The 25,930-nt window shown below is 38.1% G+C and overlaps 1 protein-coding gene across 1 annotated transcript in view; it reads right to left on the bottom strand.

The window, feature by feature from the left end:
- LOC137049085 (butyrophilin-like protein 3) overlaps positions 1–25,930 on the bottom strand; it is a 111,698-nt gene that overhangs the window by 65,521 nt on the left and 20,247 nt on the right. The window contains exons 7-11 of the mRNA XM_067427474.1: positions 20,437–20,496; positions 19,954–20,310; positions 19,584–19,856; positions 8,536–8,634; positions 6,657–6,701 (exon numbers count right to left, since the gene is read on the bottom strand). Coding sequence (XP_067283575.1) covers positions 6,657–6,701; positions 8,536–8,634; positions 19,584–19,856; positions 19,954–20,310; positions 20,437–20,496 — 834 coding nt within the window. The remainder of the gene's footprint in view (positions 1–6,656; positions 6,702–8,535; positions 8,635–19,583; positions 19,857–19,953; positions 20,311–20,436; positions 20,497–25,930) is intronic.

Raw genomic sequence — 25,930 nt, 5'->3', positions numbered from 1 at the left:
TTATTATTATTATTATTATTATTATTATTATTAATTATTTTAATTAGGGATGCATCAAATATTTGGCCGAAAATGGACCATGTGCATTCTCGGTGCATTCTTGGCCGAAAGACTTTCATCACCGAAACAATACGTCCGAAATGTGATGACGCAAACAGAAACCGCGACCTGTGGGCTGGTCTAAAGATGTGGTTCATCTCACATCTGATGACGCCACGCACTGGCTCCTCAGTGATACACTAACACCAGCGATTATAAAAGAAAAACGTGGGCAAAACGGTCTCTCTTTATAAACTTTGTTCAATGCATGCGAGTGCTGCATTAGGTTCAAATATGGACAGTCCTTTTCACCATAATCACCCGCGTGTAGTGCCAGAAGACGCGAATGAGAACATCTGTCTCTGTGCACTCATCCGAAAGCGCGCAGTCTCACAGCGCACAAATATAGAGTTATCTTTCAAGTCTTGCGTTTGAACGGACAAACTCACAAAAAAAGTAGCCTATGTCAACATGTCCATCTTGATGAGTCTCTAGTAATATTGTTATCTACTTTTTTGGCCTTCAGAACATCTTAAAATGCACATATGTAGATCCTAGAAATCTAAATTTTCTCGGGGGAGCATGCCCCCGAACCCCCCTAAATAACTCACATTTGGAATCTTTGTGATTATAAAAGAGTGTCTTTTTATGATTAAGGGATGTAGGCCCTACGGTGACACAGAATAAGCCATTAATATTTGATTTGTAAATAATAATAAACAACCGATATCCTGATATAGAAATGAAACCTAAACCTAAAGTGTTACATGCTAGGTTAGGGGGGGCCTAACTGCATAGCCTGCACTGGGGCCCATCATTAGTTACGCCACTGAGTGGGAGATTATTTATAATAACAACAACATTTTTAAAGGATATTTCTACTGTTGTATTTTTGGGGGGTTACGAATCAAATATTTGCCTTTTAAAGTGCTACTTTCCTTTCTGCCTGCAATTACAGGAGGGGTTTGTACACTTTTATGTTTCCCAACTTCAAAATTTGTGTAATAATAAACAGATGATTTAAACAGATGATAAACTTATGATTTTGTTTATTTATTTGCTGTTTGTGATTCTATACATTTTGTGCCACGTCACTATAGGCTACTGTTACTATTATGTTGGTGATTCATAGTGGCGAAAATGTCCCCCCCAATGTCAAAGTCGCTCCTACGCCCCTGTTTCCCCCCCTCCCCCCAACAATAATGCATGATCGACACACTGCATAATAAATTAATAGATAGATTACTCCTCACAATTTAAAAACATTTAGCCCGATTAAACAAGGAATTATAGGTCTAATTATATGATTATAATGTCAGAACACTGCAATAATAATGTCCGTCTCAATGAAAAGTAAGAGCAGATTTATCTTAAAACAACTTGTTTAACACAAAATGGGCCTACTTCTCTTCTATTTTTTTTCTCACAATATGGACCAAAATAGAAATATTAAAAAAAAAAAATAAGAAAGAAAAGGCAATCGGCTACGTTATCAGTATGTTGAATTACATTCATCTCTCGTTGTCTGAGAATATGCGCCGAAAGCTTGTCAGATTTTACTTTCACTTTCTCTAGGGAATAATTGACTTGGTTTGAGACTGCGTTTGCACATTGCGTGATATCCACTGACTCGCGTTCATGAAGAAAAAGAACACATTGCAACATGACATTGTGTCAAGATAGACAACGGTTCCCACTTTCCGTCATAATAAGATTAAGTAGGCCTAGGCTAAATATTAATTCATATTAAAAAAAAAAATGTGAAAGTAAAACAAATTAATGATCAACTAGCTAAATGAATAAGATCACTGGATATATACAACACAAACTGGAGGCACAACAGTTTACTTAATTTCTGTTATTTGATAGCTGCCTACATAATTAAAGATCTCCCTATTTTCGTTTTCTTCCTTAATGCTTTTAAAAATTAAATGGTCGAACTTCTGCTTTCACGCAGGCGCAGTGAGGGGAAATAGGGCAATCAGTTCGTGGCTTTGCTTCAACTGTGCGATAACCTCACGAGGGGCGAGCAGAATTTCTGACATGCCAGAAATTCATCCGACCATCCGATTCCCGATCGTGAGAGGTTTGTCTGTACACTGCACGAACACCTCGCGACAAACGACGCACGATAAACCTGAAAATCGGCCCGACCCAAAAAAGAGTCGCACGAGTCAGAATTCGCCTCAAAATCGGACGAAAATCGCACAGTGTATGCCCGGCTTTAGTCATTAATAGGACTGCATGTCACATGCCTGTCCTGTTTTGTGTGCACATGTGGGTTTTGTTATGTTGAGCATGTGCTCGTGTCATTGTCAGATCCCTCCCCCTTGTTTTCTGATTAGTGTTATTGGCCCCAGCTGTGTTCCCTGATTCCCTTTTGATTTCTTCCCTTTATAAGCTCCTTGTGTTTGTCAGTTTTGGTCGGATTGTTGTATGTCTTGTCTTCGCCTCCCGGTTCCCTGTGTTGGTATGTCTTCAGTTTATGTATTTTCTAGTTTATGGTTTTCCTCCTTGTGGGTTTTGTTTTGTTTTGTGTTTATGTTTTATTTTGTCATAATAAATTATAATTCTTGTGCACATGAGTCTTCACCTCAGTTTTCTTTAGTTATAACATGACACTGCATGTAAATTTAGGATTACTAATGCTGTGATCAAATCCAATCATCTGTGTTGAACACTAAGACTCAGACGTGAAAACATCTCAACATTTTATTTAAGCAATAAAAACAAGGGTTGGAAAGACACAACATTTTCTTTTTGGTTGAACTATTTCCTTAAGACAAAATCAAATGGAATTAAATGAATAACAAAACACAATTTTTAAAAGAAATGTTAAAAATCGTAGCTTCTTCGGAATGGTACGAAACTTAGTGACTTTATTGGTACTTTGTAATATTGACACACAAAAAATTGGGGACAGGTTTGGAAAAGTCTAAGTGGTTGTAAAAAATTGTCACACTCAGGTTCTTCAGGTCAAAAAACACCCCCATAGGAAATTGGCAAAAATATGAAAATACAGAGTTTTTTTTGTGCATACAACCTACGAATCAGCCAGGATGCAGAAAAAAAGGACTCAACAGTGAAGGGGTGAATCTCTAAAACACACACACACACACACACACACACACACACACACGTCATTCCAAAAGCTAATTTTGGGAAATGTGTGATATAAAAGCAATTATTATTATTCATCAATAAAGTGCACAGCAATGAAAGCATGAGACTGTAAGCATCAATGTTGCAAAATAAACACACACACACACACACACACACACACACACACAAAGGGAAATATGAGACTGGTGAAACTGTAACAGAGAAATGTGAAAATATGTCAAATAAAATCAATGAATCAAATAAAGGAGAGACATTGGATCCAAAATGAAAAAAGTCACACACCATGTCTCTCTCTTGAACACACACACAAACACACACACACACACACACACACACACACAGAGAGAGAGAGAGAGAGAGAGAGAGAGAGAGAGAGAAAGATCAAAGGATGGAATTCTTTCCAAGTAACCTCCTCCAGGCACTAGAATGTACAATTCCTGAAGAAATTGTGAGTGGTGCTTGCCGTGGCAAAACTCAGGGCCCGGTGGTTACCAAGATGCAAAAAAGCCAAGCAACATGTTGCTAGCATGATGCTAACATGATTAATATGTTGTTAACATGATGCTAACATGACTAGCATGTTGCTAGCATGATGCTAACATGATAAGCATGATATTAACATGATTAGCATTGCTGTTAACATGATTAGCATGTTGTTAACATGATTAGCATGTTGCTAACATGATGCTAACATGATTAGCATTTTGCTAGCATAATGACAACATGATTAGCATTTTGTTAACATAATGCTAACATGATTAGCATGTTGCTAGCATAATGTTAACACAATTAGCATGTTGCTAGGTGGTTGCTAAGGTGTTCTTGGTGGTTGCTAGGCGGTTGCTAAGGCGTTCTGGGTGGTTTGCTAGGGTGTTGCTAGGCGGTTGCTAGGCTGTTCTAGGTGGTGGCCAGGGTGTTGCTAGGTGGTTGCTAGGATGTTCTGGGTGGTTGCTAGGCGGTTGCTAGGGTATTCTGGGTAGTTGCTAGGGCATTGCTAGGCGGTTGCTAGGGTGTTCTGGGTGGTTGCTAGGTGGTTGCTAGGCGGTTGCTAGGGTGTTCTGGGTGGTTGCTAGGCGGTTGCTAGGGTTTTCTGGGTGGTTGGTAAGGCATTGCTAGGCGGTTGCTAGGTTGTTCTGGGTGGTTGCTAAGTTGTTTGCTAGGCAGTTGCTAGGGTGTTCTGGGTGGTTGCTAGGTGGTTGCTTGGCAGTTGCTAGGGTGTTCTGGGTGGTTGCTATAGTGTTGCTATGTGGTTGCTAGGGTATTCTGGGTGGTTGCTATGGAGTGGCAGCATCCCATAATGACCCCCAAATCACCTTGCCAGTACGTATTATATAAACCAACGCCATGTCTCTATGATTTTCAGATGCAGAGATCTAAATGGTTGCTAGGGTACTCTGTTTGGTTGCTATGGAGTGGCTTGGCACCATCCCATAATGATTCCCCAAAATCCCCTTGCCAGTATGAATGATATAAACCAACCCCTGTGTCTCTATGATGTTCAGATATAAAGATACACACTGTGGATTTGGGTTGCTAGGGTCCTCAATAGTGGTTGCTAGGGCGTGGCTAGGAAGTGTTGACAGTGATTTGTGATTGGCCGTTGATGCCCTGAGTCAATCAAACCCACCCTCATGTTTCTATGACATTGATTTTACAAAAAACAAAAATGATCTTAATCCCGCCCTCCGGGTCCTTTTAGACCTGAACGTCCTGAGTGTGACCCATAAATGAAGAAGGAGCCGAGCGAGAGCTGCTGAACCCCTGACACACTCTTTGTGTCCATGTTTGACCGGCAGTGAAATAATATTTAATATTGATATTACAGTTTTTCATAGTATTTGCTTTCGTTTCTTTTGATCAGGTAAATGTCTTCACGGATCTCATTAGTAATCATCACAGATAATCAGTGGTGTGGTGTTATTATTATGCCGATACCCCAAACCAACGAATGGATAGAGTTTCTCATTAAAATACTGATCAGTGTAAGAGTAGATATGAGACATGGACTCCACATCATAAAAAGAGACGAGACCGGCCTCATAATTCACAAGCACCCCGACCCTCTGAGGCTCCACTCTCAAATGAAGAGAAAGAGAGTCACGAGCCCGATACCTCTCATCTCTCCGTCCCACAATCCAGTATCCATGCTCAGGACTCAGTCTGATCAAGCGCTTCCTGTCACTGGACTCTCTGGCCACTCCTAAATCCCACTGAGTTTGATCCTTCACCTGAACCTCAAAGTAAAAACTCCCTGAGGAGAATCCGTCCTTCCCAAGAACAGCGAGATCATGCGCAAACCTCTTTTTTATTCCATCCCCTCTGTTCAGTTTTCTGTTTCCATCTTTCACTTGTTTCCCATCATCAGACACGTGGAGGCGTGGATGAGCCGTATCAGCATCCAGAATCACTTTCACTGCTGAAAATATGAAACATTCTGCTTTACAGATGAGCAATTAATAAAACAAAGGCAATTATTTATTTTTATAGGAATCATGGTAATACAAGAATATGAACAAAAATAAAACTACATTGATTTTAAACTAGATACGAAAGGTTTTAGAAACTCTGATGTTGGCTTTATAAGGCCTGAACGGAAGAGTCTGAAGTAGTCTAAAACGCTTGAAGTTGCTAAGGGTGTTCTGGATGGTTATTGGGTGGTTGCTAGGCGATGGCTAGGGTGTTCTGCATGGTTGGTGTGCACTTTGCAGTTTCTATTGTATTCTGGATGGAGTCATTTGTCTGGGTGCTGTTGTAGGCAAACGTTAGCAAGACCTGTATCTCTGCATTAGAACACAGACATGAGCAATGATGGCTCTTTTGACTTATGCTAGCTAACAGGACTTGCAACACGATATACATTCTAGCAGTGAATAGCTAAGTGCTAAAACGCGTTAAGAACATGCTTAATTTTATTTTTTAAAAACTCCATGGTAACCATCTGTAACAACTCAACTACTATAGCGACACCCTATTAACCAATCAGAATGCTCAAGCAACCACAGATATACATAATAAAGGCCTTTATTATCTATGCAAGCAACCACCAAGTGACACCATAGCAATGATTTTTTTTTTTGTCTTGTTTTTCATGCGCAATTTTCTCTTATGGCACATATAAACTACATTTCATCATTTAGTGTTCAAATCATTTGATTGCATTTATGAATTAAACCAAACTCTCAAAAACAAACAAATAAATAGATATGGCACAGAACATGAGGTTTTTACTCACCCGTGTGTTTTCTAAAATGTTGGAGAGCTAAAAACAGAAAGTGTGAAGTTATGAGGGTTCTGAATTCATCTTTAGATCAATAATTAGATCAATCATTTTAATCACCGCTTTCAAAATCCAAGAAGACTTTATACTTTATATCTTATAATAACTTTAAAACTATAATTAATTGTGTAATGCACACTCAGCATAATCATTCATTGTTTTGCAAAATATTTCAAAAGTAATTCATATTTTAATAAAGCCATATAAACAAAATCACCTTTTGGTAGAATAATCTTCTGACTTTGTAAAAGTTGATCACGTTCTATAAAGAAAATTCAGAAAAAGACATGAAAATATATTGACATTACATCATTTTTATAACTGAAAAACAACATTGATTTGAATTAAGCCACTATTAATGATTGATCAAAATAACTGCCAGTTTTAACAGTAACATCCATTTAAACAACAATGTACCATAGAAAACAATGCACTCTGTAAAATATGTTCATTTTACAGTTCTTTACTGTACTTTTCAGTGGTGCGGTAAAACTCCAGTTATTTAGCAGAAACTGCCATTATTACTGTGAACTTCATTTGAGTCAACTAAAAATAGTTCTTAAAGTAAAAATAGCTGAATTAAACTAAACATTATCAAAAACTAGAAACAGTGTTTCTCTGCTCATGCTGGACTGAAGCAGACTCTTCATCACAATGGTGAACCACAACACTCAAAACTAAAAAAAACACCTTTAAATCACATTTATGGCTGAAAACAGACTTTAAGAATTAATAACTTATTAAAGACAGATTCACCATCTTGTATTCGGCTCTTCTCACACTGTAGTTCTGAGGAAAAATCATAAGACGAGAGAAAACAATTCAGAAAACAGAAAACAGAAAACAGAAGCATTAATACAGATACAATTACAGGACCATGAAGTTTAATTCAAACAATGTCTGTAAATTATAAAACATAAACAAAATAAATGTATGTGAATACACAATGTCTATTAAATATGTTTCGGATGAAAACAGACTTGATATTAATACTGAATTAGATTATTTAATCAAGAGAGATTCACCTTGTTGTATTTGGCTATTCTCGCGCTGTAGTTGATCGTGTGCTGAAGAAAATTCATAAGACGAGAGAAAACAATTCAGAAAACAGACGACAGAAGCATTAATACAGATACAATTACAGGACCATGAAGTTTAATTCAAATAATGTCTGTAAATTATAAAACATAAACAAAATAAATGTATGTGAATACACAATGTCTATTAAATATGTTTCGGATGAAAACAGACTTGATATTAATACTGAATTAAATTATTTAATCAAGTGAGATTCACCTTGTTGTATTCGCCTCTTCTCATTCTGTAGTTGTTTGTGTGCTGAAGAAAATTTTGAATAAAGACGAGAGAAAACAGCTTTACATCTTTACTATACATGCACTGTTATAAAACATTTTTTTATTTTATTTATTAAAAATCATTGTAATAATTCTGGAATCACCACCATGGCACAGAGGGACAGTTAGCATCATTCCTCACACTGTAGTTTGGAGTACAATTTAAAATAAAAGAAAGACTAAAAAACTTTTTTTTTGTGTATATTTCCTTTCTCAGTATTTGGGACAAACACATTTCCCTCAGTATTTCACACATCAATGAAGATGAGTGAGCCAATATCTGCAGTTTACATAATATTTTGATTTATCATTTTACATCGGCTCAAGTTGAAAATAGTTAATATTCTAAATTCAAATAAACGCATTTGTTAAGTGTTATTCTAAGAATATGCAACTTAACTGAGGGAACAAAAACACTCAAAGTGAACAAAACATGTTTTTACAGTGATATAGACTGAGACCGCTAGTAAAATGATTCTAATTATATTATTTGAAGTGTTTGCAGACCTTGAAACAGATCTCACTGAAGTAAAACTGCAATTTAAAATTCAACCTGTTCAACCAAGAAAACCAGCCAACAAGAGCAAACTCATTCAATAGTGTTTTAGGTTTTCATCACAGATTGATATTAAACACAATACACAATCGTTTTAGATGTGGTGGAAATTATATTGTTCATGACTTTCAGAAGAAGAAAAAAAGAAGAAGAAGAAAAAATCTTATTTTAAATAATAACGTTACCTCTGTATTTATAAGCAAACACGGCTCCAGTGATCACAATGAGCACAACAGCAACTGAAATCAGGATGACTGATGTCCTCCAAGAAATAAACATATTATCTGAAAAACAATGTAAGCAAGTTTACTGAGTGAGATGGGAAGATTTAAATAAAGTTTAAATCAGATTAGATTCTACATGAGATATCATAAGAGAGAAAAGACAAGAAGGAAAGTGCAGGAGAGATGGGATAGAGAGGAGGTAGAGAGGTGGGGGGGAGGGGTAATGAATAATCCATTCATTATGCTAAACTAAGCTAGCGGCGACCCTGCCAAACTAAAACAATGCAGCACTGACACAAAAATGCATTTGCCCACATATCTAAATGTAGGAAAGAAGTTAAATAAGCCATATTTCTAAAAATGGTAGCGTGTTCCTTTAACTATGTGTATTTTTAAAGGAACTGTAAGTAAGAAATGTATTTTAATTCATCATGAAATGTCCCTGATATGACACTAGACATTAAGAAATCATGTTCATTTCAAATACTTCTATCACTGACAACAGTAGTCCGGCCAGGATATTGTCATTTAAAAGTTGAACAAGTTGCAGCCCTCAACTGATGTTGATGTTGTCATGTTGTGTTTTGGCCCGAAGCTCCGCCCTCCACCTATCGACCAATCATGAGGTCAGTAGTGTTTCAGCATCCGGGTTGCCAGATCTGCTCTAGTGACCAAAGCTGCAGATCTACAAACGATACTGCTGATCCTGCGCCTATCTGGAAACCTCGACCCAGGGTGGGGAATTCAACATTGCAGTACATAGACCATAAAAAAATTTGGACGACTCGACATCATCCGTTTCCGCTTGCCAGATTTGAAGCCAGGGCCGGCGTTTGCTATAGGCGAGCTAGGCGGTTGCCTAGGGCGACAATTGTGTTAGGGGCGCGAGCGCGCTCTAGTGCCGCCCATTACTTCCCATTAAGCAATCGGTACCAGCGAAATACAACATAATGTTCATTAAACATGATCATCATAGGGCGCCCCCTCAGCCACACGTTTTATTACTTATCAACCTGATTATTAGATTGAATTGATGGTGATTATTGATTATTGGTTCAGGCGTTAGGTCAGGCAAGTGCTCATCTTGCGCGTTCATCAAAAGTGAGGCGTCTAAACCCGCGGATGCACAGGGATGGAAAAAGAGAAAAAAAGAAAGGAAGAAAATCGAAAGAAAGCCCAGTATAGAGGTTAGTCTTCTTATCTCAGCCAATAAGTTGTCAAACAAAATAAAATTACTTAGTATCAATCTTATCAACTAATATTTATTTTATAAATATTATTAATATTGTCAAGCTATCACTTGCTAGTTTTCTACATAATTACTATACGTATTGCAAACATAACTTCACTGACAATAATCTACAATAACCTAAATGGATGTCATTAAAGTCCAGTTCGTTATGAATATGGATAACGTACGGTATTCATGTTATTTATGAAAAGTACAAACACTCTCTACGTGGGCGTCGGAAGGAAATAAATACGTCCTCTCGTTTTTTTTTTTGTTTTTTTTTTTACTGGAGCAGCCTAACGATAGATGCCATATTATTTACATTAAACACAAATATGCTGTGTTCACCTAATTCTTTACAGTGGCTGTAGTGTAGTGGTAAGACGCATGGCAGCAAGTTTTGATGCAGATCGAGGTTCGATCCTGCCTTTTGCCAACCCGCTCTATTCCCTTTTCCCATCACATACCAGATCGGAAAGGCATTTATTTTCAATAAAAAGTGAGAAAATGTTTGAAAAGTGGAAATAAAGCGTCAAACGTGTTTAATAATAAGTGCTTCTCGGTTAGGGGTAGGCCTAGAAAAACAGACATGCTGAATTAGTATAGAGACGATAAAAGTGAGTGGGGTGGGGAGGGGTGGGGTGGGGGGCGCAAAACTCCATCTCGCCTAGGGCAACCAAAGAGCTAGAGCCGGCCCTGTTTGAAGCTTTTGAGGCGGCCTGCATGCCGATGACATCTTGGGACCGGGTCTGGCAGTAGAGATTTCGGGACCGGAGTTGCGCAGTAGAGAGCAGGAAGTAGAGCAGGAAGTACAGTCGTGATATCAAAAGCCCGCCCACACTCTCACAGATGCAGAACAATTAATTATGTTGGTGTGAAATAAACAGTGAGAGGTTGCTAGGCAACGTGTGGGAGAGGACGGTGGCGTTGTCTGTTCGCCGCTTCTCCACCCACAAATCATGTTAACTGTACAGTTAGATTTAGATTTTATTTTATTTTATTATGTTGGTGACTAGTCTAACAGTCAGAGCTACAATTGGGACTGTTGCTGATTGCTGGCAGCCAGAGAGGACGTTGTTCATCGTTCGCCGTTTTCCACCGCTTCTCTGATGTTTATGTTTGAATTAATAGTTGCGGTTGGTTCTGGTTTGAAGGACATTTGATGTTGCTCCCTGCGACTGCTCTCTCTTCTGGGTGTCGGCTGCACACTGGTGGTCTCCCTCGGGCTTGAGCTGCATGGTGGCTGAAGTTTGCACCAGGCTAGCGTCATCAGCGTCCGGCGCGATGTTGGGATGTTCTGCTTCTCGGCTGCGCCGCTGTTTCGCATTGCGGCCGTGGAGCGGCTTGGACTTCTGCGCTGACCCCGGTGTGTCCAGTGCCCGGTAAACTTTGTTTGCCTCCTGTGTGGTGCTGCGGCGATCCCCATCGTCTGAATCGTCATGAAGACCCATCATCTGGTCTTCAGCTGTCATGCCTTGACAACGTCATCAGGACACTGCCGAATTGGGAATCTGTAATTGAGCCTCTAGCGCTGGGAGAAATGTAATACATGGAGTGGACCACAGTGTACTGGAGCTTCACCATCAGCTCTGTTTCTGTTCAGCTGTCTGTGTTGGTTGATTTTGTGTATTATTCTATATTTTTACTTGTTATTCTCTTTTTGATTTTTTTGTTTTTGTTTTGTTATTTGTTCCCTTTGTTGCACTTTGAGATTCTTCGGAATGAAAAGTGCATTAAAAATAAAATGTTTAGTAAATATAAAATGTATATTATTATTAGTTATGGAAATGTAGAAATTAAAGCTAATGCTCCAATCTGCTCCCAAAAAATTCAGAAAAAAGTCTGATAGTGCCTCAGTCTCAGTGACAAGTTCACTCAGAGAAGACGTCAGTCTCAGCTGTCAATCATGACATCACACACCCCGCTTTTATAACATTAAATAAATAACTAAAACTAAACTTATTTTAAAAACGAACACTTGAAATGAAATCATCATGATGATAACTGCCTTCAATGACAGAAAATAACTTTGGGGAAAAAATATTTGAAGTGTAATTTTATTGTTTAGTTTGCCTCGCGTCCATTAGAAAACACAGAGGGGCGGCTATACTGGGACCGGTCACCGGGGGGCAATCGAGCCGCGGAGGCTTCAGTATCTGAGAGGGAGACTGCAGGCTTGTTGCAGTACCAGTTTTGGCCACATTCTTACATACACTTCCTTTAATCAATGGTCTTTATAGCGGTCTCATCTTGTGCGCTTTCTTTCCTACGCACAGCTGCATAGTAAATATTCCTGCATGAGGTAAATAAAGTAAAATATAAAAAATGACAGCCCTCAGCTGTTTCTTAACACTTTTGAATTGTTTACAAATTCATAAAATATAATATGCAAATGTAACAGTTATTCCTATAACCATTTATAAGTACTCTAATTTGTATAATAACTATGAATATTTAAATGCATATGCAAACTCATCCATTGCAGAGCTGTTTAATTACTCCTCTAACAGCTCTGCTCCATCGTTAGTTCATACAGGTGATGTGACGTGCAATGACAGATGGCTGATTTTCACTCTCCACTTCCTGTGAAGTGATGTATCGATGTTCCCTTCTTCCCTAGACCGTTCGCAGTGGCCTTTGAACTGAACATGTTCGCTCCCTTTGGATTGGAATCTCACTTAAGATGGTGCAATACCCTGTAAAGTCCACTTTGCAGTCCACTTACGGTCGAATGAAACGCACCTGCGCAGTAGAGAGCAGGAAGTACAGCAACGATATCAAAAGCTAAAGCTCCAATCTGCTCCCGAAAACAGTCCGTTAATGCCTTAGTGACAACTTCACTCAGAAAAGCCATTGTTCTCAGCTGTCAATCAGGAGGTCACACCAACCGTTTTTATAGCTTCAAATAACTAACTACAACTACATTTAAAAAACAAAGACTTGAAATGAAATCATCGTGATAAAAACGACCTACAATGACATAAACTAACTTTGGGGGGAAGAATATTTGAAGTGTAACTTGATTGTTTAGTTTGTCTCGCGTCCATTAGAAAACACGGAGGGACGGCTATACTGGGACCGGCCACCTGGGGGCGAACGAGCCGCAGAGGCTTCAGTTATTTACAGAAGTGCTGCAGGCTTGGTTTGGTCTGGGAACTCACCATTGTCAGGGCTCAATCCGAGGGGCAGGATAAACGGTTTTCTTTCAAACTCCCTCTGCACACAATTGGATAGCGCTACAACCAACTAGAGCAACGTGAAGCAGAGATAGATAGATTAAACGTTCGCCATATCCGGTTTGCAAAACTCTTTTCTTTGATCTTTTCTCAAAGAAAAGCTTAACTCCAAGTCTTCCAGAGTTGTGGCCAATACCGATTCGAAAGAACGACGTTCGCCAGCTTCTTTGTTTACAAGTAGCACACGGTACCTCTGCATCTCTGCTGTCATTATGTAAAGCCCGCCCACCGACTCTATACGCGATGCGATTTGCCTGACCAGAGTTTAGTTTTCCCAGCTCACAAGTCTATGGAGAGTTGCTACTAGACCCAAGTACACCTGGCTGCAAATTAGATTTGCTGCCGCTAGAATGCGTCTGGATTTCAGTCGAAACGAATGTGGTCTAACAGCGCTCAGATGGCCAATCAAATCAAAGTAGGCAGGGTTTACATTTTCTTTTTGCAGTCTTCACACACACACACACACACACACACACACACACACACACACACACACACACACACACACACACACACACACACACACACACACACACACACACACACACACACACACAGAGAGAGAGAGAGAGAGAGAGAGAGAGAGAGAGAGAGAGAGAGAGAGAGAGAGAGAGAGATGAGTGTGTCAATCGATCACTTAATGCCGTTGTGGAGAGAGACTATTCTTTCTGGTGAAATGAAAAACGAAATGCACACACACACAAATGCACACAAAATGCAATGTGTCAATGCTCTTAATATATCATCATTTATGAACATCTTTGATTTTAATGAAGAAGAAAAAAACTATATGAGAGCGGATTAGAACCTGGAACCTTTGAGGCGGGTCACTAAAATTATCCCACTGACCACTGGAGAACTCCAATATTAATAACGGATCTACACTAATGAGAAGAATCTCGGGACTAATAATATATTTGACTCAAATTAATGCAAATTTTTGTTTGCAAATAGTCCCAAATAGATTCTTTCCCAAATAGAATTAGACCTAGAATTTCGTTCACTGTTCTGTTTGACCTGGTTACGGCCTTGCTTTGAATTAGTATTTAAAATAAAATTAAAATCATTCATTATTTAATTATTACATAATCATTTAATTTCCAGAGTTCCAAAACTAAACCTTGATGGGCGATCTTCTTGTGTGAAGCTTTAAGAAAAAAATATGGGTGTTGACTTGGATGAATCTATTAAATTTGATGGACAGATAAATTCAGTGGTGAAATCTTGCTTTTTTTCAGCAAGTAAAGACATTTACTTTTTTTTCTTTTTTTGGAAAAAGTTTATGCATAGTATTTTATTATTTTATTGTTCAAATTTAGCTTACTGCTGTTTTTTTTTGTAGTTGTTTTACGCACATTTATCAACTCAGATTGTATTTAATGGTGCTATTTAAAATTCCCATTGCCATTAAACACACATTTTGCAGTAGCATCCAACCTTAAGTTATTTTAAGCCAAACAAATTGTGCTTCTTAATATTTAAAGCACATTCAAAAAATGTTCCCTTTTGAACTGTGTCAAAAAGACGCGATGGGAAAAATTTTTTTTCTCGATATACTGAAGCCTTTTATAAAATCCTGCAGTGTTAATGCACAGCCATAACAGTGTGGAGCAGTGGTTCCAAACCTTCTTTACTCAAAGGCCCCCCTCCTCTCCGAGTAAATACTCCAAGGCCAACCTACACCCCCACCCTCCCGTAACTTTTTTTTTAAACAAAACAATTCACGATAAAATAACCTTCTGTGTTCTTCTTTTGCAAACCTCCATTGCAGACATTCTTTACAACTTAAATGCACTTACTTTGCTCAGTTATTCAGTAGGCTACAATAAAAACAAATAAGCACAAATAAGGTTTCTCTTCAAACTACGCAAAACAATAATAATTAAATATTTATTCAACATATAAATGCGCGATTAACATAGCGATTGCATTTTCTTTTTGATCCGTGGCCCGTATTAGAGAAATTTAGATCAGCCATAGACGCAAAGGATGCTGCAGCAAAAATTAATACGGAAAGAAAAGGGTTACCATTAACATTGCTCTGAAACAAGTGCAGTTATTGCCTTCATAAGCTAGCCTACTAGCCTGACAAGCCAGACCCACATCAAGACGTTTGGTCTGGAAACTCACCATAGACAGGGCTCAATCTGAGGGGCGGGATAAACGGTTGTCTTTCAAACTCCCTCTGCACACGATAGGATAGCGCTACACCAACCGGAGCAATGACGGTGAAGGGGAGCTCGCTGACTGATTAAAAATTCGCCGTATCCGGTCGGCTAAACTCCGAACACATCTTCCCTTTCTAAGAATGACTTCAGTGCCGCTCTTTGTTCTTTTCTCAGAGGAAAGCTTAACTCCAAGTCTTCCGAAGGCGCGGGCAGAGCTGATTCGAAAGACCGCCGCCGTTCGCCAGTTTCTGTGTTTACTAGAAGACTGTGTTACTAGAAGCACGCAAACGCAACTCGGCCGTCGTCATTATGGCCCCGCCCGCCGACTCTATAGCCTATACGATGTGATTGGGCCGTCCAGATTCTGAGGAATACAGCTCAGATAGGAATTGAGAGTTGCTAGACCACACTTGCGGGCAAATTAAATTTGCTGCCGCTAGGGTGTGTCTAGATTTCTAGGCTACTAGCCTACCATATTTTCTGCTTAACTTTTATTAGGCTCCGCAGGTCGAAAGAAACGTGTTTTTTCACAAAAAACATTCTCTGCAGTGAGTGCAGTCCGAGCGCGAGACCCCATACTGGATGTAACCCCAGACCATGATTTTTCCGCCACCAAACTTCACTGTTTTCTGTGTGAATCTCGGATCCATTCGGGCACCAGTAGGTCTCCTGCAATATTTGCGGCGACTGTGGTGTAATTCAACAGAAGATTCATCTGAAAATCCACCTTCTGCCACTTTTCCAGCATCCATCCTTTTAGCAGGCTGTGGGCCTTGGCAAATGCCACACGGTTTTTCAATTGTATTTTGTTTAGTGCTAGCTTCTGGGCACTGATTCGACCATGGAGGCCATTTCGAGGCAGAATCCTACAAACTGTTCTGGTTGACACAGGGACTTCAGGTGACCAGGTCTCGTGGAGCTCTGCTGCAGTGGAAAATGGGCTGGCCTTGGATTTTCGAGCCAACAAACGGTCCTCTCGAGCAGTTGTCTTGCGGGGTCTGCCTGACCTGGCCTCCAGTCTCTTCAAATCTTTTTTTTATCCTCTGTACTTGACGCTGAGACACATTGAAGGTGTCTGCCACATCAGCAGTGGATCTGGTCTTCAGCCTCTTGATAATCAAAACTTTAGTCTCAGGGTGAATCTTAGGCATGTTTGCAGAGGTCTAGTTGCAGTTGATGTGAAGGTCTAGTGTACTGGGGTTCTTTTTATACACACTTGAGACCTAATTGATCCATTATTAAGCTCATATGACAAGGTGACAACACTTATGTCTTTGCAAAAATTGATGGGCTTTACCAAGCTGTGAATATTAGAATACTTTTTGAAAGTTTAGTTTTTCAATGAAACATTATCACAAAAGCTGGTGGGATTAAAAGGAGCCATTTCTTGTAAAAATATCTTGATTAGAAATATATTTCAGCGGCACTTTAGGTCAATTTGTACATAAGCAACAAGACTTTTGTCAGGGACTGTAGTCTTCATGCACTGAGTATGGTTTATTATAAACATACATTTGCATAAAGCATGCATTTTTCTCCATACCCATGTTGATTACAGTATTAAAAACTTGAAATATGTTCATTTAAGGTACATTTAGAACTGATAAGAATGTGCAATTAAATTGCGATTAAATATTTAATCGATTGACAGCCCTAAAAAAAATAGAAACATAAGAATTACTGCGCCACACTATGAACGTTGCTGCGCATTGGTTCCTTGCATTCAAGGCGCTGCAACAAACCAAGAACTGATATGCTTGGAGCTAAAAAAAAATGTTTTCTCTGCCATGGGTGTGGCTATGGCAATTAAAGTTTAAGCATATTGTTTGCAAACTGCAAATTTAAAATAAAGTAGTTGATATGGAGTGTTGTTTTTGTTTAGTAGCCGTAATATGCAGTTATTACACTCTAAAAAATGCTGGGTTAAAAACAACCCAAGTTGGGTTGAAAATGCACCGACCCAACAATTGAGTTGTTTTAACCCAATGGTTGAGTTGTTTTACCCAGTGGTTTGGGTTAAATGTTGCTTAAGACAACCCAATTGCTGGGTAAGAACAACTCAACCATTGGGTTAAAACAACCCAATTGTTGGGTCGGTGCATTTTCAACCCAACTTGGGTTGTTTTTAACCCAGCATTTTTTAGAGTGTAGCTGTGTCCGCTGTATTTTTGGTTGGTTTTCATGAGAACCCCCATTGAAATGACCAGAACCCCCTATTGCCCCCCCAATCAAAATTGTCTGGAGCCGCCACTGGTTCAGTCTGTATTTCACACACCGTGGTTAGAAATGCCTTTGCTCCGAATCCAAAACAACAGAGTATTTACGAGAGAGGTGGTAATATATATTTTTTTAATTTATATAATTTACCTTTTATTATTTAACGTCTCAATAATACATTCTCTCATCTATCTCGCTGCCCAGTCGGAGGATCACTGAGACTGCAGCCTACAGGTTGTGAACCACTGGTGTAGAGGACTCTAGCAGGTTATTGGCTGGCCAATGGGAACTGCATGAACCAATGCCAGAGCAGTGTAACTGTGCCCATCTCCTCCCATCACAGGCCGTTCTTGAGATTCGTCTTCGACGAGAAGATTTACCAGTACACAGTCCTACATTCGTTCTGTCCCTTTCCCCCCACACTTTTACGAAGTGCATGGATGCACTCATTCCCCTTTAAGACAAACGGGAATCTACATTTTGAACTAACTCAAAGGCTGGCTCATTCTAGCCCGGTCAGAGGAGGAGTTTGAGTTTCACAAATCTGTTATTCTCAGCTAGAATGCCTGCGACTAAACACAGCCAAAAGCCTATTGCTTTTCAGGCAGATAATTTCTTGCCTGGGAACAATTTTAGACTCAACCCAAATGAGGGCATGGCTGTCGAACGAATGCCTTTGACTATCCAGCAGCTCACGTAGGAACCAAAAGACCCTTAAAAAACCTTTCAGAGGATGCTGGGCCTTAAGGCCTCACTCAGTCTCCCCAGTACTTCTACTGGGTATGCTGCATATGCACCCCATGCAGTGCTGGCTGAAACCATGGGTTAATCCCTAAATTTGGCGCTCAGGCCAGTTTTGGATTAAAGTGTCAAAGCCCTGGCCCCTTGGTCAAAACCCTCTAAAAGGACGGTGTGAATTTGAGGACAATCTCAGGACGAATGGTGGTCACCACGGACACCTCCAACACGGGGCCCAGTCGTCTACCTTCCCTCCAGTTCTGCTCCTTCCCCAAGTCCTAATAAGGATCAGGGAGAGCAAACACACATTCCACTCTGGTGGACCCAGTTTTAGTTCCCAGAGTTGGTCCAGAGATAAGGGAACAAGTGCTGTAAGATGGCCGTGCTATGATGCTAATGTCTGTCGATCATCGCTTCAGTTGTTAAGCCTGATTTATGTGGCAGAGCATCCATCTTTTATAGGCAGATGCCCCGCCCACTCGGTGGGCTCTGTGCTCAGATTTGCGGGCTTCACACCGGTTGGTTGCGGACTCTGCACCGGTTGGCAGAGAGTTATGCCGCTTTGCCATTGGTTCATGCAGTTCCCACTGGCCAGACAATATTGTGCAAGAGTCCTCTATGCTTTTATGACTGTGCAGTAGCACTGCGTGATTTTATAAAAGGCTTCAGCTATATCGAGAAAAAGGAATTTGACTCATTCCTTTATCTCAGGGAACCGAGGTTACATTGATAACAGTATGTTTTCTGCAAACATTATGAGAAAGTTCATCAAATACTACTAATGACAATATATGTTGATTTCATGAACATTGTGTAGGATTATTCATGAATGAAGCCCATCAAATGAACACAAAACCACAGTCCAGAGATCACAGAGATTTATTTAGTCTAAGTGTATTAGAGTAGTTCAATAAAGTCTTGTTTGATTTTTCATAGACCCTACAAGTGTCTTGTGCTGGGTGTTTACAAGTTTTACTGCCTTGAACTCTTTGATTTTGTTACCGTTCTCATAATCAGTGATCATAATTTTATGATAGTATTACCATTGGCCACAAGATAATATTCTGAACAGAATTGGTAAAATACAAATTTCTCAGTGGAAGAATAGTTGATGAAGTGTTAAATGTTATTTCTTTATCATTTATACAATGCGGTCCTTATTTACAGTAACATCAATCTTTTGAGAACCTAAAGACTACACAACATTGAACAAACACTCGATTAACTTTAGAAGAACATTTGTTCATTACTTTAAGAGAACCTTGTCTGAACACGAGCCAACGTTATGAGAACATTCTCTGTTAGCTGGAATATTACTTTTAGCTTTACATAATGATCTCATAATCATTCTTGTTATGGCATCAAAAATATAATGAGAGCATAACAGACAAGTACGGTAACAGAAGTGTCAGTACTTACTTGTGGTGATGATCAGAGCCTCCAGCATGTGATGTCTCAGTTTGACTCTGCAGTGAATCTTGTCATTACTGTGATGTACAGTGATGGTGTGTTTCACATTGTATCTGTCCATATTTCTGTGTGTCTCTGTAGTTTCTGAACTCAAACTGACTCCTTCACTGTCCAGCCACTCAAGAACAGGTTCAGGATACCATCCTTCAGATTCACACTGTAGATGAAGCCCTCCTGAATGATCAAACCCGTCTACAGTGATCACTGGAGGACTTCCTATTGCTATAGATCAACAAGAACAACATTCTGTCATGGTTTTGGCTTTTTTGTTTTGTTTGTTCCATTACAAGATCATGCTAGTTTTCACTGGTTTCCTCACCTTCAACTCTGACATTAACAGTGGCATCATCAGACTGGGATTTGGACTGAATAAAACACTTGTAAAGTCCTTCATCAGAGACTCGGACTGTTGAGAGTTTGAGTGATGCGTTTCCTCTCAGTAGTTCTTGATGGGCCAGTTTTGTTCTCCCTCTGTATGACTGAATCTGATTTGTGTTTCTGTCTTCATGATTGTCATAGAGATGCACTAGTTGTAAGTCTTTCTGATCTGCCCTAAACCACTCGACTCTCATGTCCTCAACACTGATGTTGGGTGTGACTGAACAGGGCAGAATCACATCTTCACCAGCTACAGCAAACACAGGATCTGCAGGTCCCACTACTTCAAACCGCTCTGCTACAAGAGAAAGAGAGCAGGTCTGAACTACACATCCTAAAGCTTTTAATCCTGATGTTGTTCCAGACAAACAGAACTGTCAAAAGTATAAACATAAAGTATTATTTACAATGATGAATAAATTACCTGATCTTGAATCTGCAATTCCACTGACAAGCAGGAGAGTCAAACAAATGAACTTCATCTCTCAGACACAGATGCTAAAACGAATATATGAAAAAAAGAAAAACATTACGTAAAGAGTGTGTCAGCATACGGTGCGTATTTTTCACTTAACTTTCTAGCCAAAGGTAAGACACACATTTGCAATCACTTTCTGTTTAAGGAAAACTGGTTAAACCGGGTCAAGACAAAGCCAAATAAAATACATATAAATAAGAAAGAGACGAGAGGTTGTGGAACCAGGTTTCTTTTCCTTTCCTTTTTCCCCCTTATTTTCTTAAATGCAAATATATCTATAATCCTGATTCAAAAACCTTTAATTTCACAAGAATAAATTAGAGTGAACAAACGTTTTCCCAGGACATTTCGGTTATAGATATTTTGTAATAATACTTTTCTATCCATACAGAGCAGAGGGCAATATTTAAATGTATTGAAATTAATAATGCATCTTTAAGTAAACTTTGAGTATCATTTGAGCATCTCATTGGCGGGCTAAGTGTCCTGGTTTTCGATAATCAAAATATGATCACACTAGATTAAGTATTACATGCATTAAATCTGGTAAACACACACAGTCCTCAAGTCACACTCAAGCCAGACTTCAGGTAAATGTGTTTCTGATTCTTCCATGACCTACCTTCAACTCAGCATTCACTGTGTTCTCAAGAGTGTCTTAATAAACTTCGTCCATATGAGAGTTTGTACAATTGTAAGATCATTCCTGGTTTATTTCCACTTTCTATTGTAACCAAACACCTGAACTGACGACTCAGTCCCTCCCATCATTCCACCTGATAAACCTGCTGCAGCTTCTGACACACAGACTGACATTCCTCACTGTAATCTGATTAGAAATACGGCAGACGTGTTCCATGGAATTAAAAGAAAATGTACAAATTTGGAAAATTACAACATATACACATCCACAAATATAGAGAGAACTATGACAACACACCAGAACGTTTATCTAATGTAAAATGTATCCTTGAAATTAAAAACATCATTGTATGATATAAAGCTCATAAGGGCCTGGCAATCAGATACAAACTCATGTAAAAACACACACACACACACACAAAAACACGTTATTATCTCAGGCAGGGGATGTGCAATACATTTGATGATTTTATAATCTCCAGGTTTCGTCTGTGCTGTGTGAACAGGTACGTTTCGGACAGCGGGTTGGGTGTACCACTTGAACACAAATGCGATCCCTTGACCATCACCTCATGTTGCAGCATTATAATGCACGGCCCCAGGGATCTGTACACAATTTCTGAAAACTGAAAACATCCCACTTCTTGCATGGCCAGCAAACTCACCGGACATGTCATCCATTGAGCATGTTTGGGATGCTCTAGATCGACGTATACAACAGCGTGTTCCAGTTCCTGCCAATATCCAGCAACTTCGTACAGCCATTGAAGAGGAGTGGAAAAACATTTAACAAGCCACAATCAACAGCCTGATCAATTTTATGTGAAGGTGATGTGCTGCACTGAGGAAAATGTTGGTCACACCAGATACTGACTGGTTTTTACTACACTGTAAAAAATGATCGTGATTTTAACGGTCAAAGGTTGTAAAAATGCTACAGTTAAAAACTGTTATTTGGTTAACACAAAGTTTCCTTACTATATACGGTGAATAACTGCAATAGATCTAACCTTATGCCAGTGAAATTTACAGAAAAACAATGTAAAATCCCAACAGAAAATTATAGAAAACCCAAAAGCATATATTTTTTGTTTGAATCACAGTGACATTTTGTAAACTATTAAACAGAATATTTTGTTATATTTACAACATGTGATTATAATAAAATTGTATTTGATAAAACTACAAATATTGGTATTAAAAACCTGTATGTTTTTTGAGAAAATACTGTAAAAACTAGTTTGTTAATTTGACATGCAAATATTGTTGACAATTAAATTTTTTTGTTAATCTTAAAAATGTAAGTCACTTTACACGTTTATGCATTTAAAAAATGTCTAAACATGTATTTGAATTGCATATAAATGTTCCATGCATTTGGATTATGTAATTTTAACAAACAAATTAATCAACTTACTAAGAATCACTATCTAAGAATCAGTAATAAAAATCTTATTTGTAAATCATTTATAAATGAAACAGGTAAGATTTATTTAATTATAAACTGAATGTGACTGATTAATCCCAGTTACACGTAAATTAAACAGTTAAGATTTATGTAATAGTACACAGAAAAATCGCAGACGTTAAATGAACACTTCCTAGTGTTCATGTGTGTGCTCACTAATCAGTTAAAGTACCATTGAAGCAGTGTTGAAGTTAATGAGATAATTAAGAGATGATTGAGCATTAATGATGAACACCTGATGATAATAAGCACAATCACTGAAGGAAAGAGAAACACGAGAACTACGACTGACTTCAGCCACAGCTGTAGATGAAATCAACTGAAGATAAAAGAAGACATTAAATCTCTGAAGATCTCATCAGAGGATTAAACAACTCCACAAACAGCATTACCAGCTTCACGCATTACTAACCAGACTGATTTTATTTCTGTGGATGTTGATGTTTTAATTAAAATAATTGTTTTATTTGAAGTCACCATGATGGTGAGAAGTGTTTGCTTTAGTTGGGCTCTTGACCCTTGACTCTCCAACATTAGTTTTCTGGCTGCTTTAACTGTGTTTATAAAGCACTTTAGTTACAGCATGGAAAGCCAAGAAAACACATGGTCAGATGATTTGTCTCTTTGTGCTTGATTATGTAATCATCATCTAGTGATCACTGGTCTTGTTCAGAGTCTAAGACTCTGTTTATGTGTTATTAATTTTGTTTAATCATAATAGTGGCGAGTTGATTCTATAGCATGAGCGCTGTTGTGGCAATCTAATATGCAGAATTTAAAAAAAATAGTGCACAAAAGGTTTTAATCTATGGCAATCATTAGACACAAACAGATATCAAGATTCAGTGTATGAATCTCAACAATGGTGACAATCAATGAAAAGCTTAATGCTGCAGTGCATGCTGGGTACAACCAATCAAAACTCTCCCATGGGTCCCAGCATGCATTGCGGCATGAATAAATTATGCATCTGAATTGTGTTTTTTTTTTTTTTTTTTGTCACCATTGTAGAGATGCAAACACTGATTCTTGATGTCTGTGTTTGTCTAAATAATGCCGTAGATTAAACCTTTTTTTTTGGTCCTGCAAGTTGTTTGATTGCCACAACAATGCATGAGTTTATAATGTAAACCACATGGCTTTTATTACACATTCTACACAATTAACACATTACCTCTATAACCAGAGCATTAGAATCTGAATGAGTTTAGTTATTCAGCCACTACATGATGATTATATAATCATCATTAAAGAGCCAAATCACCTGGCCATGGTTTTTGGCTTTCCATGCCATAACAAAAGTGCTTTACAAACACAGTTAAAGCAGCCAGAAAACTAATGTTGGAGAGTCAAGGGTCAAGAGCCCAACTAAAGCAAACACTTCTCACCATCATGGTGACTTCATATAAAACTATTTTTTTTAATTAAAACATAAATTACAACAATAAAATCAGTTTGGTTAGTAATGCATGAAGCTGGTAATGTTGTTTGTGGAGTTGTTTAATCCTCTGATGGGATCTTCAGAGATTTAATGTCTTCTTTTATCTTCAGTTGATTTCATCTACAGCTGTGGCTGAAGTCAGTCGTAGTTCTCGTGTTTCTCTTTCCTTCAGTGATTGTGCTCATTATCATCAGGTGTTCATCATTAATGCTCAATCATCTCTTAATTATCTCATTAACTTCAACACTGCTTCAATGGTACTTTAACTCAGTAGTGAGCATACACATGAACACTAGGAAGTGTTAATTTAACATGGGTGTTTTTCTGTGTACTTTTACATAATTCCTAACTGTTTCATTTACGTATAACTGGCATATATCAATCATCTTTAGTTTATTAATTTGTCTATGTAAAAATAATCCAAATGCATTGAAAATGTATATGCAGTTTACATACATACATCTTATGCTTTACATTTTAATGTAATACTTACTAGTTTTCTATTTATTTTTAATAAAAATGAAAAAAAAACTGTGCCTCCTCTAACCACAGACTTAATTTTGAATTTCATAGTGCGCATAGTTTCATAATTCTCTGGTAACCACAGCTGCCAGCATTTTCCTGTAAAAATAACAGTTTTTTGTAGTTTTTTTTACAGTGTACACTTTTTACAGATCCCCATAAAATTAACGGTAAAAAACCGGCAGCTGTGGTTGCCAGAACTTTACCGTAAAAAATACGGCAGTAACGTTTAAGGTTTTACGGGACAGCAGCATATAATTTAAAGGTTTATAATGTAATAATTACGGTTAAAAAAACATTTATTTTACAGTTCAAAACAGTATAATTTAAAGGTTTATACATTTTATTTTATTTTACAGTAAAATACCGTTAAATTTACAATTTTTCGAAGTGAAAAAGAACAGGTCATTGTGTAATTAACAGTGAAAAAACGTAAATTGACATTCCCAGAATTCCCCACGTGACACTTCGCATTTGATGCATTTTCATTGAATTAACTATGTTTCTTCTTAGTTTTTTCTAATCACTTATGTACATTAAGGTTTTATGTTACATCTAATGTTGTTAAATTAATGTTTATTGCATTTTTAAAACATCATGTGTGCTACCATGATGGTGTTTGGTGTTTAGTGTTTGTGTGTGCACCTTCTATATATTATTATTGTCCCTCCAAAAGCTGCGTGTGATGAGCTTTGATTCATCATGTGATTCTCATCACCACTATAATTGGTGATTGTCAAGTTATATAAAAGGAAAATAACAGATATTAGCATTTCAATTCTTTCAATTGAAAGTTGGTAATTTAATATTTCGGTTCAATATTTTTTTTTTTACTATTATTGTTTTATAGTGTACTGTGTACACATAATTATTTCTATATAAACTTTCAAATTATAGGGTTTTTAACTGTAAAATAAACCAGTTTTAACCGTAATTACCGCATTATAAACCTTTAAATTATATGCTGTTGTCCCGTAAAACCTAAAACGTTACTGCCGTATTTTTTACGGAAAAGTTCTGGCAACCAGAGCTGCCGGTTTTTTACCGTAAATTTGATGGGTATTTTTTTACAGTGTAGTCTAACCAGGCCCGGTTCTACGGGGCACCCTCAAAAGCAAGCAAAACCCATTTACATTTACATTTAATCATTTAGCAGACGCTTTTATCCAAAGCGACTTACAAAAAAGGGGAGAGCAATAGAGGCAACGAAACAAACAAGGGCAACAACCTGTAAGAGCTGTAAGAAATCTCAGTTAATCGAGCACAGTACAAAAAATATATATATATATATATATATATATATATATATATATATATATATTTTTTAAGACAAACAAACAGAAAATTTAATTGGATAGTTAAGTGCT

The sequence above is a fragment of the Pseudorasbora parva genome, chromosome 2 (genome assembly GCF_024679245.1).
Source record: "Pseudorasbora parva isolate DD20220531a chromosome 2, ASM2467924v1, whole genome shotgun sequence".
Lineage (NCBI taxonomy): Eukaryota > Metazoa > Chordata > Actinopteri > Cypriniformes > Gobionidae > Pseudorasbora > Pseudorasbora parva.
The sequence above is the reverse complement of the archived record's forward strand: the minus strand, read 5'-3'. Positions and strand labels throughout refer to the sequence as shown.